Source organism: Mytilus galloprovincialis, chromosome 2 (assembly GCF_965363235.1).
Source record: "Mytilus galloprovincialis chromosome 2, xbMytGall1.hap1.1, whole genome shotgun sequence".
Taxonomy (NCBI): Eukaryota; Metazoa; Mollusca; class Bivalvia; order Mytilida; family Mytilidae; genus Mytilus; species Mytilus galloprovincialis.
Genome location: NC_134839.1, coordinates 77,842,235 through 77,862,564, shown reverse-complemented (window position 1 = coordinate 77,862,564; position 20,330 = coordinate 77,842,235). Strand labels below are relative to the sequence as shown.

The window sequence follows — 20,330 nt, the reverse complement described above, 5'->3', positions numbered from 1 at the left end:
ATATGTCAAATTTTCAAATAGGAAATTGGTTCATCTACAGGACAAACCAAGGGGACAAGGGATAAACTGTTAAATGCGATAGACAATAACAAAAATCCTCCCCGTGTCAAAACCAGATGAACAAAATAAATTGAGAAACTGAATCAATTAACAAATTTATTTAAATATGTCAAAAATATGATTTCAAGCAAATTGTATATTCAAAGGCATTTTATTTGATACAATTGCATCTGTTTTTAAATTTGTTCAGCCCACAAAGAATGTAAGAGATTTGTCTAATTCATGAAAATATTTAAAGTATTTCACAGATATGAAATTTATATGACCATCATTTGAATGACTTATACTTTGTAGTCTTGTCTCCAATTATATTCAAAATGTTATGTTGTAATAACATGTATATCGCGAAAAAGCTAAAAGGCGAAAACGCGAAGTCGAAAACGCGAAATCGAAAAAAAATATATTTCTCCTTTTCGCGTTTTTGACTTCGCCTTTTTGCCTTTTCGACTTCGCGTTTATGACTTTGCGATTTTGCGTTTTCGCCCTATCAAATATGACCTAAATCGGCTACCATAGGTTCCTGTTCACAAGGAAGCAATCAAACGAAGAGTTATCAGTAGTGAAAATTTTATTATCCCCCTGTAAATGTTACGGACGTCATCACGAGTTGGTTTACAGATGACGGCGAAAATGTTCCAATTGTCGTTACCACAATACTATTCTCTTTTCCGTAACAAAAAGTTAAATCTCAAAACGATAAGCCCCCAATCAAATAGCAAAGTGAAAAGATCGAACACAACACACGAGTGGAAAACAACTGTCATATTCCTGACTTGGTACATGCATTTTCTTATGTATGTAGTGACCTACCGAAACAGATCTATAACCCGGTGCGTACTTGTATGAGTTCAACGAAGGGCGCCACATATGCAGCAGGATCTGATTACCCTTCATAAACACCAGATCTCATCCCCGGTTGTTGGGATGTGACAGTCTTTTGTGTTGTGTGTTGTGCTTTAAGTACTTTTGTTTGTCTGTTTGGTCTTTTTAGTTTTATGCCTTGGCTTTGTCAGTTTATTTTTAACTTATGAGTTTGATAATCCCTTTGGTATCTTTCGATTTTCCTTTACATATACATCTTTAAAATATTTCTTTTCAATTAACTAGCAAATAACATCCACAAAAACCTCAATTTTCATCTCTTCCATAACGAATAATACAGCAATCACATTATCTGTCATTAATTCAGAAGAACACTGATATTAATTAAACATTAGTTATTGTCTATTTATTTAGAAAACAAGACAGTAACATTATTTCAATTTTTCTTAATAACAAAATATTTCTTTATCCAATAATTTGAAGGTCGTCAGGGTACCTGAAAAAATAAAGTTAATTATAATATCACTAACGTAAAATAACATGCATATCTTGAATATTATGAACAATTTCGAAGAATTGGTTGTATCAATTTGGTGGTGTATGAAGAAAGGTATTTACGGAAATGTAAAAAATCAGTTAAAAAATCAAAATAATGTCTCCTTTGTCATACAAAATTTACAATCATTGACAAATATTGACTCAAAAGAAAAGTTCTTGATAAAACAAGGTCAAACTTTACTAGAAAATAAACATAGATACTTACTTAAGTTCACATACGAAATATTCTGTTTCTAAGCAGGGTTGGTCATTCCATTCCCAATTATGACCATAGTCCATTTGAAGGCAGTCTTCGTTTCCGTGATAATTGTTCGGCTTTCCACTTGCCCATGCTGTAAAGTTAAATATTATGTTGGAAGAAGCCCATTGCCATGTTCCTTCGATCACATCATCTCTTCCTCCTATCCAGTAGCTATGATCTGTTAAATATTTATCAGTAAAATTTTAACTTAAAAAAATATGCATTGTTCAATATTCCTATAGCTGTAGAACACTAAGAAATTCATTGTATGCTGAATGTGTACTGATTGATATTTTAGTCTTAGATACATGCTTTTTTATTAGTTGTTGACTTTTACATATATAGCTAACAGTAGCTGCGAGTACTTTCAGATCTGTACTTAGTGTATGTTTGTTGTAGGGATGTATCATTTATACCCTGTAACGACACTCTTTTGTTTTTGTCAAAAAATTCAAAAAAAATAAAAACTCACTTTATCTTGAAAATTTTATTGGATATATAGCAGTTTGATGTCACTTAATTTGATCATTGAGGAGCTTGATATTTCCTTAACCAGCGACTGATTACCCAACTGTTTGATCTTTATTACTTTACAAGAATCAGCTCATTTTACAGTTATCTCCTTGTAGTGTTATGCACCATCTTAAAACCAGAAAGCAATAATAAAATGCCTTACAAAGATATATGATATAATGATGTGTTTGGAGGTGTATTTATATGTTAAGCTTTTTGATATGTGCGGTATGTGCTATCTCCGCGACTATTTTGTATTCATATAAGCTACACAATATAGAAAAATCCCTAGTTAAAATCATAGATAAATGCATTTTTCAAATAAAGCAAAAATGTATTTGTATACCTGTTATTTGTACAATAGTTGGCTAATTGCCGGATGAAGCTACTATTATATGACGCTGTGTTTGGAGGTGCATTTATATGTTTTACTTTTTGAGGTGTCCGTTTGGTTATATCTCCACGACTATTTTGCATTCATACAAACTGCAAACTATATAGTAAAGTCCCTAGTCAAAATTATAGATATATGCATTTTTGATTAATTTTCCAGTTGAACAGTAAATTGTAAAAATACATACGTTTTCCAAAATCTTTAAAAAATTTAATTAAGTAATCTGATTGTTCTTTACTTTCTATTTCAGCAAGTCTGGCATTATGTGAACGACAAATATCCTAAAATTAAAATTTTTATACATTAGTCTCTTCACGGACTTTTTTTCATGATATCAGATAAAATCATTTAATGAACATATTCAAATGGTCATTACATGTATCACCCGTTCTAAATTATTCACCAAACTTGCAGATTTTCAGTGCACTGCCATCGCGGTCACACGCTCTAAATAATTAATGACTATTAATCATGTCTGTATAGTTAATCTCGGTATTGTATCAGCTTCAGTAAACCTACATATATAACATAACACTGACATGGGTGCTTTTATTGGAAATAAAAAATAAATAAAAAATTAGCATATTTCATTTCAAAGAGTAAAGTTACAAATTGTCTTGGATGCTTCATAGATATAAGAAGATGTAATATGAGTGCCAATGAGACAACTCTCTATCCAAGTCATAATTTGTAGAAGTAAATAAAGGCAACAGTAGTATACCGCTGTTCAAAACTCATAAATCCATGGACAAAAAACAAAATCGGGGTAACAAACTGAAACTGAGGGAAACGCATTAAATATAAGAGAACACCGACACAACATAAAAATGTAACACACACACACACACAGAAACGGACAAAGCATTAAACAAAATCCTATGAGAATAAAAATTATAACATCAAAACCAAATACATGAATTTGGGATAGATAAGTACCGTGACACGTCTTATAGTAATGTGAATTCACACTAAAAAATAAGTGAAAACAAACGACACAACGGAAACACAAAGTCAAAATGTAACACACACTGAAACGAACTATTTAATAAAACAATGGCCATATTCCTGACTTGGTACAGGACATTTTTAAAGGAAAAAATGGTGGGTTCAACCTGGTTTTGCGACATGTCAAACCTCCCTCTTTTGTGGTCATGTAAAATATAACATTAAAATGACAACACAACATTACAGGATTACAATATAAATAAATATGAGAACATAATTGACAAAGAAAAACACGAATAATAGCTAACAAAAGGCAACAAGTTTAAAATTTTTAATACGCCAGAAGTGCAATTTGTTCACACAAGACTCACCGGTGACGCCCAGATACAAAAGTTTGAAAGCCGAAACAAATACAAAGTTGAACAGCATCGAGGACCAAAAGTTAAAAAAGCCGTGACAAAAAACGGTCAGGGTTTTCTGTTAGGTACCAGAACATCCCTATTATTTAGAATAACTTTTACTTTTGCAAACAGTAAATTTTATAAAATGCTTTTACAAAAAGATGTACATGATAAAACTGAAGTATTAGCTAATTACAGGAAACAACCGAAATACATTACAGATTTTATAACCCGACAAAAAGCAACACATCCGAATAAGTTTAAACCTCGACCCCAAGTGACGTCATATTAGAAATTGAAAAAAAAATGACAAAAAATGACGTCACATGAATTTGTAAAACAGATCATCAAAAAATAAAAAATGACGTCACATTTGAATGAATAAGATAAAATTAGGATTGATTTAAGATTATATTTGAACTAAATACTGATATAACATTTACTAACAATGCACATTTCAATACTTATTAATAGCAAACAAATGTAGTAGTTAACTGTATTATATAGCCATGTTTTGAATCTAACTTCAAACGTAAAACATTGTACGGATTACGTTGAACAAAATCAAATCTAATAAATGAAGGCGGTGATTAATTTTCTTTACCATAGCACATGAATGTAATAGAAAAGACGTCAACACATTTGACAAAATCCGATGGGAATTACAAATATAACATTAAACATTTAAACTAAATACATGAATTTGGGATAGATAAGTACCGTAACACGTCTTATGGTAATGCAAATTCACACTCAGCAAAACAGTCACAATCGGGAATAAGTCACTTTTGGTAATTGAAAGATAAGACGACGTAATGACAAACCAAAATCTACCATGTAGTAAAAATGTCCTTAGCTAGTTTGGTCAAAGAAACCTCGTATGGATCCACCCATTGGTAATGATGTCCACAAAATTTACGGAGTGTCAATTTTAATCTGTCCTCCTCATATCTTTATTGGAACAGTTTCTGCGTAAGTAGCACACTCCTGTATATGAAGTCCGTATAGTGTAAACAAGCACGAGAATAACGTATCAATTGGGATATGTAAACACCATACGAAGGGGCAGATGGTATGTTACTGCTGAGAAATGGGAAATTGATAATTGGGAAGTTGAAATCGTCCCGTTTATCATAGATTTTCGTGTGAAGTCGTCCATCTGCGTAAATATTGAAGAACAGATCAAGGTATGAAGCAGTCCTTCTAGTATCGGTAGTATCCTTAATTTCAAGTTCACTGGGATATATGAGATGTAAGTATTGGCTGAAATATGGGTTATTCAATGATAGAACATCATCAATATATCGGAAAGTAAAATTAAAGAATTTCGCAAGATGCTTTTTCTTTTTGTCTTTCATAAGGTTCTGAATGAATTCTGCTTCATCCGAGTACAAAAACAAAAATCAGCCAGCAGGGGTGCACAATTAGTACCCATTGGAATACCGACTGTCTGTTGAAATATAAATCCTCCAAACTCAACAAATATATTGTAGATAAAAAAAAGTCCAGCATTTTGATAATATCATCTTCAATATACTTTTTGAAAGATTCAGTGTGATTCTTCACAAAATATGAACTATTGTAACCCAAAACAAGACATTTACATCTACGATTCCCATTTTTATAGAAAAAGCTCTGCTTTATGAGATTGTGGAGTCGATCTTTCAACTGAGCATGGGAAATAGTAGTATATAGCGTAGAAAAATCAAAAGTTTTTATGTTGCTACAAAATTGCAATGATTGTGATCGAAGATTAAGCAGTAGATCTTTCGAATTTTTGAGAATCCACATCTGGTTAACACCACTGGTAGAATATATCTCATCACAATATTTTTGAAGCCCATCTTTAACTGTAGAAAGAACAGTAGTCAAGAATTGAAGACCCAGCTATGTATCGTTCTTTATATGGAGTTTTGTGTAATTTAGGTATCCAGTATAATGAAGGTAAGTTTTCGTCGTTTTCTTTGATGTTGATACCAAAAGAAAGAAGGACAGATTTATGATTTTGTAAAATTTCGTCCTTGGTAAATGATGTAAAGGAATATGTAGGGTTACCAGTAATTTTATTTATTCCAAGCTCCGTTGTGAGACATTGCAAATAATGTTTTTACATATGAAGACTGTAAATAAACTCATCATAGATACCAGGACTAAATTTAGTCTATACGTCAGACGCGCGTTTCGTCTACAAAAGACTCATCAGTGACGTTCGAATCCAAAAAGGTTCAAAAGTAAACCATTACAGGTCATGTTCTGTCGTCAAAACGGAGCCTTGGCTCACACGAAACAGCAAGCAATGAAGGGCCCCATAAAAAATGCTTGCTCTGAACATTGTATTATTTTTTATTCACCCTCTTAAGAACTATGATAGGATCCATTGGTATAAGATGCCATTTAAACGATGGAGTATCTAGTTAAAACATACTTCAATCTTTTCATTTTGGTGAAATGTAATTGAATATCATGTCAACACACACATCTAACATACCTCTGCCAATATCCAGTTGTATTTGTTATCGCTTAAATAATAACACGATTTTTCAAAATGATGCCATCCGACTGGACACTGAGAGTGTATCGTAGCTAAAATAATTAAACATACATGTCTCAATATAAAAACTTCAACGAAAAAACAGCTTCATATATGCAGTTAGGCTACCAATTAAAATTAAAACGAATAATCGTTCATATTGAATGAAAGTGTCGTGTTGTCATGTTAATTCGCATGTATATTATTACACTTAATTTGCTTTGATGTCACGGAAGTAAGTCAGAAGCAATCAAGTTTATGAAATAATGTGAAATTAATATTGTATTCATATCTTGTAAACAGTCTCGGTAGATCTGTAAGAAACCTGCATTCTTAAATGCGATATTTCACTTGCAACTGTACGTGTCTTTTCGTCAGTAAAGCGAAATTATTCAAATATGAGCTGTCACTTAATTACGTGGGTTCGTAGGATAAAGAAATAACTATGTGATTCTTATGCTTCTGATTGGTTATTACGATTTACCTGTATTTTTTTTAATAAAGGTAAGAATTTTAACGTTTTGTGTACACTGGCATCAACAGCGTGTGTATGAAAAAAATTACTGTGATTGTTTTTATCTTACCGAACAGTTTGAAAACTACAAGAATGTGACACAAAATACAATCCCTGAATACTCCATTGTAAATAGAAGTTTCATATCTAATCTGATCTAATACGGCCTTGAAATTGCATGGATTCTTGTTGACCCCTAGATCTTACAAGCATGGATATATAATTTTAATTGGAAAGATATTCATGTATTGGATTGGTTTTTTTTAAACATGGATTGAGGCTTCCGATTTTAACAAAAGGGAAGTAATTGACTTAATAACATAAACGGTACAAATGTTCTGCACCAGATTCGAATTTCGACAATTACTGTCTCTTTAGTGATGATCGAGGCCAACTTCCAAAGCTTATTAAAATTATGAGGAAATATAAACAAAAAAGGACCAAAAAGTATAGCAAAAGTCGTGCAAGGAATCAGAGCTTTGCATGAGGGAGATAAATTCCTTAATTTTAAATAGAAGTTTAAAAAATATTTTTTTTAATTTATGTTACAACAAATTTTAATAACGTAAAATCCGTATATTCAGAAATAAGTAAGGGCTACTCGGCTACTGATACTCTAGGGAACTATCATAATAACACTATTGAGCCAAGATCTGCTAACCTTTCCGGAGCAGATGCTATAACCCACAGTTTTCGATAGGATTCGTGTTGCTCAATATAAATATGAATTGATTGTTTTGTGGACGATTTGATTGTTTTTCTTTGTTTTTTGTCACTTGTTTTTATATTCAACTAATGGGTTTTGAATGTCTCTTGGTATCTACCGGTAAAATTAAATTCATGTAAAGAATTCTATAAACCACGAATTATACGTGGCGTTTTATTGATAATTGATCCATGTGACATGTAGAACTGTTATTCATTTCATCTATTCAAGGATTTTTATAGTAAGTCTACTATTCAAATTCTTGATCTACCCAACGAAACAATCAATTTCAAAAGAAAGTTGGGTTCCTCTGGGGGACGAGTGGTCAACACTAAGGTTGATAGTGTGAATTCCTTACGTGACAGGTGCCTTCGACTCAAAACTTAATTGACAATGATTGTTAGTTTTTATCTCCGGCCATCCAGTTTCCTTCACCAATAAAAACTGACAGCCGCACAATAACACATTAGTGTTGAAGGTGGCGAAAACACTTATTAATCAATCGAAAAAAGTTAACCTTTTCTCTGCCGTACGATCTATCCAGTCTATTCATAAACATTACCTTTGAATGCAATAGGTATGGTCAACTAAATTTGACGTTACGTAAAAAAGAACTGTATGTCATAATGCTAGATTGCGGGGTTTGAAAGATGGTCGGCGTCAACTCTATTCCAACTCCGTGGTTTATCCACAAGAACATGAACAGAAACATAAAGTAATACCAACTGGTTAAAACCAATAAAAATGATAGTTATAAACTCGTCGCAAATCGTTTATTAAACATCTAGATGTGCTTGTCAGAATATTTGCACTGTTTTTGTACTTTTCAGTTGGATGATATATTTCATAATGAGTGAGAATTTGATATAGCGTTGATTTCCACGAAATGAACATAAGAATGACTTTTGAAAGTCGTCAATTACCTAACGAATATCAAATGGAAATGTCACAATATAGACAAATCAAATTAATGTGTCTGTCGTATCCCTTTTTCTTATCATATTCCGTGAATGTGATACACGAAACATCTTTCCATGCGATTAAAACTTAGAAGGTCAAAACAATAAGAAAATGTGTACTTTATAAATAAACTCATTTTTGATACAAGGATTTAGAAGGAGATACAGTTTGTATTTGCACCAGACGCGCGTTTCGTCTACGAAAGTCTCATCAGTGACGCTCAAATCAAAATAAGTAAAAAAAAAACAAATAAAGTACGAAGTTGTAGAGCATTGAGTACCAAACATTCCTTAAGGTTTTACTAAAAACAGCTAAGGTCGTCTTTTCCTGAAGTAGAAACGATTTGGTATTTCAAAAATTCAAAGTTTTGTAAACAGTTAATTTATAATCATGAACAGATATCACCATATCTCGTTTGAATTTTGCATCAATATGCAAATCAGAATGGATCTTAATAAAGTGAGGTAGCCATACACAAAGATTTGAAGATTATTTCTTAAAAGTATTTGTATTTTTAATATTTATACTATAAAAACGGACTTAACACATTAAATTTTGCATTTTTTTCCATTATTGTTTCACTTCCAACTGTTTTTGGCTACAAAACCGATATTATAGTGGAGCTGTAAAACCATAACTCTCGTTTTTTAACGTAGTTTAGTTGTTTAATGACTGTTTTTAATCTTCGTACTATCTAAAAAGTTACATATTGAATTCGTGCAACAATTTATTTATTATCGAAATATAAATTGTTGAGTGCGTCACATATACTGCTGTCAATTTATTATAAAAAGAATCTAGAACACTTGATATAATCTTACCGAACAGGTTGAACACTATAAGTATTTGACATAAATTTAGAATCCCTGAATACTCCATATTAATATCAAATGTCTTATCTGGTTCAATACAGCCTTGATAAGGGCAGATTGTTGTTTAACTAATGCCAACGGTATAGATTATTCTAAAAGATAGATTGGACAAAGAATTCTCTTCTTAATCATTTAATATATTAACAACTGTTACAGTACATCAAACATCCACTGTTTGTTTTATATCCACTAGAGTATAATACTTCTGCCACCATCCCACACAAGACACGTTTTATGAGAAAATCTTAACATAAACAGATTTGGGCAGACAGATAGGCATATATATGATATGATAGGGTAGACGAACCGTCCTCTAAAATAGAATATAGAATGTAATTTGATGGGTATTTCTTCTAAAAATCCTTTGAAAATTTAATACATGTATCTCATTATCTGATTGCCCTTAAAAGGAGGAGGCCCTTTCATTTTTCCCATATTGTACCAAATACGACTGTTGCAAGATTTTTAAATCAAGCTTACCTTATAGTTTCTTCAAAATGAAGTATTTCTTAAGAGCATAAAATATATTATAAACAGATTTTTAATGAAATATTATCAAATATTGGATAATCCAACTCGACTTTCTAGTTTTGGGAATTAAATGATGTATTGGGTCTTTAAATATTGTAACTACGACTATGCTCAATCTCAACAACATTGAAACTGCAATCATACTAATACTAAACAACAAAGTGAAAGACAGTCTCACAACATTGCATATGAAAATTTATATCACAGCTATGAACATGATTATGTTCCTTTTAGGAACTCAGAGTCTGGTGAAAATATCTGCATGGATAAATTAATCCAATTGAATTTCAACCTCTTGTTCAACCCAATGAACCAAAACAATTCAAAATATCAAAGCAATATATATGTTATGACAAAAAGCTGCCAACAAAAACTACTAGTGATACACACAGAAATATCCAACCATCACAACCTGATACAGCCCTACCTCAACTCAAAATAGGAACACCGTTATATTACATACCATCTACACAATTTTTTTTTATTCCAGGCAAGCCCGAATCAAGGACACATTTAGATGAATCTGCAAAAAGCGAGAGTCATGTAAATACACGTATGGAAGGGACACTTAAAATTTAAGATTTTAATTGTAAAAAAGTTTTAACACGTGGTCCATTTTTTTAGAGATTAGAAAACAGTATTGATACTTTTCTGCTACAAGGACATTGGCTATATGACTGTTAGTTATCACTGCTGAATGAAATAAGTGACAAGCTTACCGGTGTTGGCTAGGCAGTTGACTCATTAAGTCCCATCACCGCTATACAGATGCCAAGGGGTACAGCTATATTATGGAAAAAAATATTTAGACTATAATTTCACCATTATCAATAGGTAACAAAAGAATTCAAGGAATATAGTATCGAATTCATAACAGTGTGGCTATGGACATTGATTGGCGCACTTTAATATCCCATTGACTGGGACAGATTAGGTGAACGTTCGTCTATAACGCCCATTACTCACGACGTCCTTAATATAAACATTTAAACCGTGGGGTCACCAAAGGTTCTCAACGCCTATATAAAATAATTCGAAATACTAATCAGGAATTTGTGTTTTGATTTATATTGATTAATTAAACGTCCTTTACTTGTATTTTTGTTATGTTTCGACAATCAATTTTCATAATAAGATATCGCAAAGCCATGTTCTTTCAGAAAAAAGAATGACTTACTGAATGCATGTATTGATTGATTATCTTTTTCGGATTTAACAATTGCGATTGTCGAGTTATGTAATTTTTTAACTTTTATCTGGTCTAATTTTATTTTAGAACGAATGCATAATCCACTTTCAAAAGTTGTGCAAATACAAAACATAAAGACAAAATATACTTCTGCCCTGTCTTTTTCGTACTTGAAAGTTATTGGATAGTAAGAAAGCTATTTGGATTAAACCTTGTGAAATTTGCATGCATTTACGTTATTGTATTGGCAAAATGTATCATTTGGTATATATAGGAAACTTAAACCGTTCTGCTATACTGCTACTATACTTGTGAAAAACACTAGGCAACAGAAACGCATTCATCTTATCTATATAAAAAAATCGACCCAATTTATATAGAAATGGACGTCTTCGTGCATTTGTGATCGCAAATAAAATATGTTCCGGACCTTATGAGTATTTGGACCATACGTGTATGGTTGGACCATATTAGTATACCCTTATGGTCATGATACATTGTATATGCGTATGGTCCAAATACGCATATGGTCCGGAACACATACATGATATTCTGTGCGTTGTCGGTCGTCTATTAATTTTTTTCTTTTGTTGATGGATTTGACGTCTTTCTGTGAGTGATTATTTGTTCATGACTTAAAACTTACTTGCAAATAATTTAAAAACAAGACTTGATTTATAAAAATGTCCAAACAAACCATGATTTTTTTTTAAACATACATCACGTCCATTGCAAAAGGCTAAAATTCGCCAGGTCTTTAATTTCAACTAAGTGAGTTGACTAAATTAATGTTGCGGACCATTTTCCAATTTCCATGCGGTATCCCTATTTTTTTCTCGCTCATCTTTTATGTTTGTTTTTTTCATCCCAAGACCTCTTGGAGCTTTCATTCTATAAAGTGTGTATTTTGCTAATGGTCGAAGGCCATACGGGGACCTATAGCTTGATAACGCCTGTTGGTCCCTTGAAAGAATGTGTCTGATTGCCTATCACACTTCATATTCTTATTTTAACATGCAGTTATATCTATGATAAGAATGAAAATTGAATTGTCATTGAGACAAAAACCCAACCAAAGAGCAAAAAAAAAAGAAAAAAAAAAGCCCAAGGCAACATGTAGATCTTTCGTATCAAGGGAATTGCTATAAATATATTTATATCAGGTAAATAGTATTAGACCATACTCAAGTTATAAAATAGATCTTGTCGTCAACTTTTGCAACCAGCTTCTATGTTTCTATAATGCACTGTTCATCTTTTTTGGGCTTCGACTTTTCCATTGGACAGACAATTTTGTTTTCGACTGTTTTAAAAAGATGCCTTTTTTTACAAAATCATACAAGTAAGGAGTCTCTGGCCTTTGGTAGTGTTGTATGTTAATTAATGTTTGTTTATTTATTTGTTTAGGAAATAAGTATGACGTACATTTTCACTGAACTAGGACACTTTTTATAATAGTTTTTCGATATCGCTCGGGCAAAAATAATCACGAATATAATGCCTACCCATGTTAAAACTACAATAAAGTATAGTTTGCATCAATTATTTCTTGAACCTACCATTTTTTTGTCTGTGTTGGATTTGTGTGGCATTGAAAAAAAAACGGGTATAAACTACACAGTGCAGCTTTTATATAAGCTTTGGATTTCAAATATTTTGGCCACGAGCATCACTGAAGAGACATGTATTGTCGAAATGCGCATCTGGTGCAAGAAAATTGGTACCGTTAATTTTATTCCAACAAGAATACAAAATTTATTGATTTTCAAAATGCGACCAAAATTAAAAATTTGCTCGCATCGGAAAAAATTCAACAGTTTGATTTTCATTGAAATAAAATAATTGTTATGATTTACACACCGTTACTTTTTCCAATATAAATATTCGAACTATTTTGTTTGTTGTTTCCTTTATAAATTTACATCATTTTTAAAAAGACCACGCGTCTTCGATATTTAGAAGACTATAAAAGCGATGTTCATTATCTTTCTTCTGCTGTAAGTTTAATTTAGTTATTTTGTGTCATAATTGCCATCTCGTATGTTTTAAATTTGAATAAAGAAGATTCAGGTTGTCTTATACGTCAATGATACACACACAAAAAAAAAACGATAACAAATAAAATAAGGTGCAACATGCATTCTCCATGAAAAGAATACATCACATGGATGTAATTTTTGTAAGAAAAATACCAATTTCGTGAGAAGTTGTGTGTTGGACTTGAAGAGCCAAGGCAAACTGACAAATATCTGAATGAACGAATCGATTTATGGTATATAAAAAAAGGCCACATGGTTAGCATTGAATAAATAGAAGGCCACTCTTAAATGATCACAACGTAGAAGTTTTTGTTCTTTTAATCAATAAGATATTTTCTGAAATAACGCGGGTCCCTATTAACTTAAAAGTTTTTTTGTTTTTTTTTTACCATGAATAAACCTTTTTTTATTATTATTATTTATTTATATCAGCTCTGGACATTAATATTCTTAAAAGTAAAACTGTTGTAAGTGATGGTATAACAATTATTTAAAATAAATTCCTTAAATGATATGTGAAAAGAAAGTTTCATTTTATGTATCAAAATGTGTAACAAATGATTATTTAAATCCCCACTTGAAGGCCTCCGATAGACTGAGTGAGCATAAAATCATCGCCCACGACAAACAAGTTAAAGGTAAACTTTTCAGTACAATTACTAATAAACGTTTTACTGTCGTCCACACTGTTATGAATTTCGTTCTAAGTCACTAGTGATCATGATTTAATTAGTCTCTCTGTATACTTGTCTGGAAAAAGTGTTTTCACGACTGTATTGCTCAGTTACATTAAATAGTCAGAACGTATAAACACACGCACCAAATAGTTATTGGAGAAGACTTGAATGAGGATATTGTAAATGGTCAAACATCACAAAGAAAGAGCTGTGTCAAGGATTTCATGAAAGAGCATGATTTCGAAACAAAATATAATTGTAGCCCTTCTATCCATTCAAATGGATGTGATACCACTGCCATCGACTATTCTATATTTCAAAATTTATATAAACATCAGTCCTTGAAATCTCGAAACTGGACATAATATCTTATGTATAAGATCATAACCCAATTAAACTGATCCTTCAATATCATCACCCAGTAAGATCAAATGGGATAAAGTTGATACAGAGCCATATGAGAGTCTTGTTACTTCAGAAATATCAGGCAGCAAACCAACAATAGAGACAATAGAAGACGTAACAAAAGCTTTCAAGAATTTCAATGAAATTATTGTTAAATGTACTAAAGCTGTAGCACCATCAATCAAAATGGGGGGAGGGGAGGGAGACCTAAGCTACATGTAAGGAATGACACCATAATAGAAGTTTTTAAAAAGAAGAAACTTGCTTTTCACGACTGGAAGTTAAATGGACGTCTAAAAGAATCCGAAAGTATATATCTGAAAAAGAAAAAAAACTAACAACGCACATTCTATGTAATAAATGCAGCATAGAAGTAGCTAAACGTAGAATAAATGAACGTCGAAAACTAATTAATGCCAGAACAGAAACATGTTTTATAAAATTATAAAAAGTCAAAGAGGAAAATTATCTAGTTTTATAGATCAACTACATTTAGTTGAAAACACCTATCACAACGATAATATCATTGAATGCTGCCGTTCACACTTTCATAAGCTTGCAAAAAAAGAACCAAATCAAAATTACAACACTCAATATCTAGATCTTATTTGAAGATCTAAAATTATAATTGACATAGGTTAAGATCGTTTCAAGCATAGCCCTATTACAGAAGAAGAGATGTCAAAAGCAATATTATGTTTAAATAGGAATAAAGCTGCTGACTACTTTGGTGCAAATGCTGAAAATATCATACATGGTTGTAAACAATTGCAACAATATTTACAACTACTTATCAACAGATCTTTTGAACTAGGCTGTATATCTGATATTCTGAAAATTGGTACACTATTTCCTGTAATCAAAAATAAGGGTGATACAAGATATGCGAAAAAAATATAGATCAATAACAGTCACGCCTATATACTCCACTGTAATTTGAAAGATTATTAAATTACGGGAAAACCCTATTATCCCGGAGAAACAAACCCATTACAAAGATGATATATTGAGAACACCTACCCTCTGTTATGTGAATTAATTATTGAACAGTTTGAGCGTGAAAGAAAAGATCTCAAACTACCAACATACATACATTTTAGCTTTACTTGATGGTAAATTGGCATTTGTTGTGGTTGTACATTCAAATCTTATAAGGAGATTATATCAAAAAGGAATCTCTGATCAATCCATAATATTGATAGATAGCCTCTATAAAAAATGCAACATCTTAAGCTTGTATAAAAAGGAAAAATAAAACTTCAGAAGTCTTTGCAATAGAACAGGGTGTACGCCAAGGTAGTACCATTAGTACTGATCTGTACAAGTTGTATGTAAACCCTCTACTAAACATATTATGTGACACAGTAATATGTGGACGCATAGTCAATATCAGCTGCTGTGCTTCAACTTGTGCTGATGATGTTGCTATCATAGCAAACAATCCAATAGAACTTCAGACTCCAAATGGGTGCAGGCTTACATGGGAGGAATGGATAAGATCCGGAAACTGCTATAACTCTTTTAAATAAATATGTTATGCCTATATTAACCTATGGTTTGGAAATATTACTACCGACAGGCAGCATTTTTGATACTATCCACCAATTCCACAATAAACTATTAAACAAATACTCTCTTTATCTCAACAAACAGCTAACCCGGCTATTTACATATTAAGTGGAATGTTACCAATTGAAGCTGAAATCCACCTTAAAGCTTTAACATTTTTTGGAAATATCACCAGAACTAACAAAACATCCGTTGAATGGAGATTAGCAGAAAGACAGCAATTAAAAACACATACAAGTAAAAGCTGGTTCATAGAAATAAAAAAAAAATATGCCTTAAATATGATCTGCCATACTGTCAGAATTTCCAAACGTATGCTCTTTGAATATTTCAATAGAAAAACCTGATTAGAAGGAAAATTTATACTTACTGGAGAGAAAAGATAAATGAAAATTTGGAGGGTTATTCATGCTTGCAACACAAGCTTGTGCCTATAAGATCAAAGCAATCCATCCAATACTTACAACAAACACCTCAAACTGCAGGGACATCAACAAAATACCTAATTAGAACTAAAGTTGCAACAGGAAATTACATACTGCAAGCAATAAGAGCCAAATTCAACAAACTGTGGGTTATCAGCCACCTGTAAAATTTGTAATAAAGAGGACAAGACGACTTAACACTTTATTATCTCTTGTATTCATCTAGAACCGGACAGAGAAAATCTTTTAAAAGTGATACGTGAGCAATGTCTTAGATTGGTAGAACTTTTTAACATTAGTTTGGATATAAACTTAATCCATGTGATAATTAACCCATACTATCTTGTGAAATTATGTGCTTGCGCTCAAACTAGTGCTTTGTGTAGCTTTATTAGCTTACATGTTGAACCTGCTTGTAGAACATTTATATTTAACCTGCATATGCAAAGGTACAAGCTCCTGAACACTGGACAGAAAAACTAAAGAAAGTCCCATTTAGCTAAGTAGTAGTTGAATGTGGACTGTAAGTTATTATTAATTAAAAGTAAGTCTATTCTAAGTTTCGTAAATAAGACTTGATATGTGATATTGGTGAAAGAATATATTGACATACTTTTATAGTGTATTGTATTTATATAGGATGTATTACATCGTACTGACGGTGTGCCTATATTGGCAGAATATATGAAGATACAGAATACAGAATACAGAATTGGTGTTTTAAACGGACAGGTAATGCTTTTGAAAGTAAACATTCAATCAGTTAAATTGAGGTCTGGAGCTGGCATGTCCGTAACTGATAGTAGTCATTTGTTCATTTATGTATCAGTGTCATTTTGCTTAGTTTCTTTTGTTACCTATTTTGACATCGGACTCAAACTTCTTTAAATTGAGTTTGAGTGTGCGTATTGCTAGGCTAGATGTTTCTTTATTCTACATTGGCTAGAGGTATAGGGGATGGTTAAGATATAAAAAAAAACATGTTTAACCCCGCCGCATTTTACGCTTGTCGCAAGTCAAGAGCCTGTAGCCTGTGGATTGTGGCCTCTGTTAATCTTGTATGATTTTTCATTTTAGTTTCTTTTATATATTTCGTCGTTTAGTATGTCGTCCATTATCACTGAACTAGTTCACATTTTGGTTTCTGTGCCAGCTGAAGCTCACCTCCGGATGCAGAATTTCACAAATCATGTTTAAACTCGCTGCATCTTTTGTTTTGCGCCTGTCCCAAGTCAGGAACCTCTGATCCTCTGGCCTTTGTTAGTCTTATATATATTTTTTTTAAATTTTAGTTCATTTAATTGTTTTGGATTGAAGTGTGACTTCCATTTTCACTGAACTAGTGCACATTTTTATTTAGGGTGCGCCATTCTCTCACTGAAGACTTGAAGACCCATTGGTGGCATTCGTTTGTTGTCTAATCTTTAGTCGGGTTGTTGTCTCTTTAGCATTTTCATTTACCTTCTGAATTGTATTATGGCTTTTGTTTATGTATTTGGAAGGATGTGTACTTAGTCAGTAGATATTGAACATAGAATGATTAAAGAAAAAAATAATTAACAAGATTATTAACACTGACGTCAATATTATTTACTTTATTGATATGAGGATGCCCGATTGTGTTGGATTTAAAGTTTTTCGAGATTACAGATGCCTTCATCCGCAGCAAAAAAATATTATTGAAAGTACCAGGTATATTACTTTTTCAACAAAACACATATCAGTGACGCTCGAAAGAAAAAAAATGTAAGTCCAAATAAAGTCCGAAGTTGAATAGCATTAACGACCCAACCCCTTCCGAACGGTTTTATCCAAACACAGATAACTTAGAGGTCATGATTTTATTTAAGTAGCAGCACACTTTGAAATTTATAAGATGTCATAGTAAACTGCAAGTATTTAGTCTAGCTTTTAAAAGCATGAAAAACAATCTTATAAAGCGATGCAACTCTTGTTAAATTATTTGTTTTAAAGTTTTTGAAAATGCTTCTGTTTAGTGATTTGTAAGATAGATTCATTGTATACCGCTCTCTTGGATTGTACAATAGCAGTTCACAATCGGTGTAGTTTAAGTAATCAGTAAATGGCTGTTATAATTGGTTTGGCTAGCGGATTAAATGATTCTGCTTTGTTGTAAACCAAGCAATTGTCGTAACACTGTTAATATTTTTTTCTAGAATTTAAATATAATTTACCTTGCAAAAGTAAAATCACAAAAATTCTAAATCCAAGAAAAAAAAGAAAAAAAAGAAAGTCCCTATCAAATGGCAAAATCAAAAGCTCAAACATACCAAACGAATGGATAACAACAGTTATGTTCTTGACTTGGAATTAACTTATGTAGAAAAAGGTGGATTGAACCTGGTTTTATAGCTAGTTAACCTCTCACTTGTATTACAGTTGCATCAGTTTTCATTTTATTTACAACGATACGTGAACAAAGCAAACAGACGTAATAGGTAAACATGTTAAAATGTGCAAAAGATAATGAAGGAAAAAACCTTGGAGTATTACTTTGGAAGCTTACTGACTTCATTTTTGACTTGAGACATTTTTGCGATCTCAATGACATTCATTACACATTAGGTAATATAAAGATATTTATTGGTTTCTTTATAAATTACTCGATTGCCACAATATACATGAGATAGAAAAATACGCACATACATAAATAGAGTTATTGTTTGTGCACCCCGTATGGCTCTGTTTGACCAGATCTAGGAAATACATCTATGTCACTGTCGTCGCTCAAAAAGCACAAACATGATTGACAGTACGATCCTGTGTTATTTGATATTCCTCCACACTTGACACATCTCTGTATGATATTATATCTCTGTTGTGTGCATCCTGAAAGTAGAAAAACATAAATTCAGTGTTATCGTTATTGGTAGTTTTATTTGAACACATAAACTGTAGCTGTCGAACATATCGGTAACATAACATAAGAGGCAAGAGTAGTTTACCAATATGATTAAATTCATTGATCCACTCAGAACTTACAAATCAGGGTGAAAACATAACCAAAGGGCATTGCATGAAGTCAAAAAGAAACGAAACCGGTCTGTTGACAGGAAAGGCGTCTCCAATTTCGATAATAAGACTTCTGTAGCAAAGTGGACGTTTTATATTTTTGTTTTTAAAATTAGTTTTCTTTCATCGAATGGTGTTGTTCCGTATCAGTATTTTTTTCATTTTTAACTCCATGTAGTTCTGTCTGAGTCACGATTACGTAACAGACAACTGCAATTTTATGGAATTTTTAGTTTGCAGTTTCAGTGTGAGCAATTTTTTAATTCTTATCACAACAAGTTATTAGCACGTAACCAGAATAATGACATCAACAATAACGCTGATGCAAGGAAAGCAATTGAAAATTGCGCCAAACCAAATTAATATTCGTTTTGATTTTATGATCACAAGCGGTTTGTGATTTTGAATTTCCACGTACTATGTGATCATTGTTGAATTGGGTGTCGTATGCATAGACACCGATATCATCCGTTCAATATAATAACACATAAAGATTTAAAGTAGTTGTCTATCGTTCAGCTTAGATACAATGTTGATATACATACTTGGGTAAGGGTTATTATCAAAGCAGTTACTACAGATGTATGTTTTTCCAATTTTGATCTTTAGGTCTTCTTCCTACAATCCGTTAAAAGCAAAATTTTATTTCTATCAACATGAGCATTATCAGCAATAATTTGTGACACTTAAGAATAAAACAATTGTCTAAACATTTAATCAAAATAACACCTCAATTATAACCAGTTTAGGGTTGGAAAGGCGGAATAACCATATTTCAATATCCAACTTGTTTACATTTGCCAACTATATTTAGATATAGAATGTATTATCTATTTTTAAATGTCTATCCTTCAAATAAACACGTGACATAATATGGTAAACGAAAAGTTTGCATCCAATAGAACTAACTATTATAAACAAGTAACAACAGGCAACATATTTTAAT

At 32.0% G+C, this 20,330-nt stretch overlaps 1 protein-coding gene and 1 long non-coding RNA gene across 2 annotated transcripts; both read right to left on the bottom strand.

The window, feature by feature from the left end:
• Positions 1–1,262: 1,262 nt before the first annotated feature.
• Positions 1,263–9,577, bottom strand: LOC143064462 (perlucin-like). The gene is made up of 5 exons (XM_076237301.1): positions 9,466–9,577; positions 6,423–6,517; positions 2,776–2,869; positions 1,646–1,859; positions 1,263–1,378 (listed from the first exon to the last, which is right to left on the bottom strand). Exons 1-5 carry the CDS (start codon positions 9,521–9,523, stop codon positions 1,348–1,350), a joined length of 492 nt encoding a protein of 163 aa, XP_076093416.1. The 5' UTR covers positions 9,524–9,577; the 3' UTR covers positions 1,263–1,347.
• A 9,361-nt stretch (positions 9,578–18,938) lies between these two features.
• Positions 18,939–20,180, bottom strand: LOC143064461 (uncharacterized). The gene is made up of 2 exons (XR_012975256.1): positions 19,930–20,180; positions 18,939–19,201 (listed from the first exon to the last, which is right to left on the bottom strand). It is a non-coding gene; the product is annotated as an uncharacterized LOC143064461 (long non-coding RNA).
• Between the last annotated feature and the right edge of the window lie 150 nt (positions 20,181–20,330).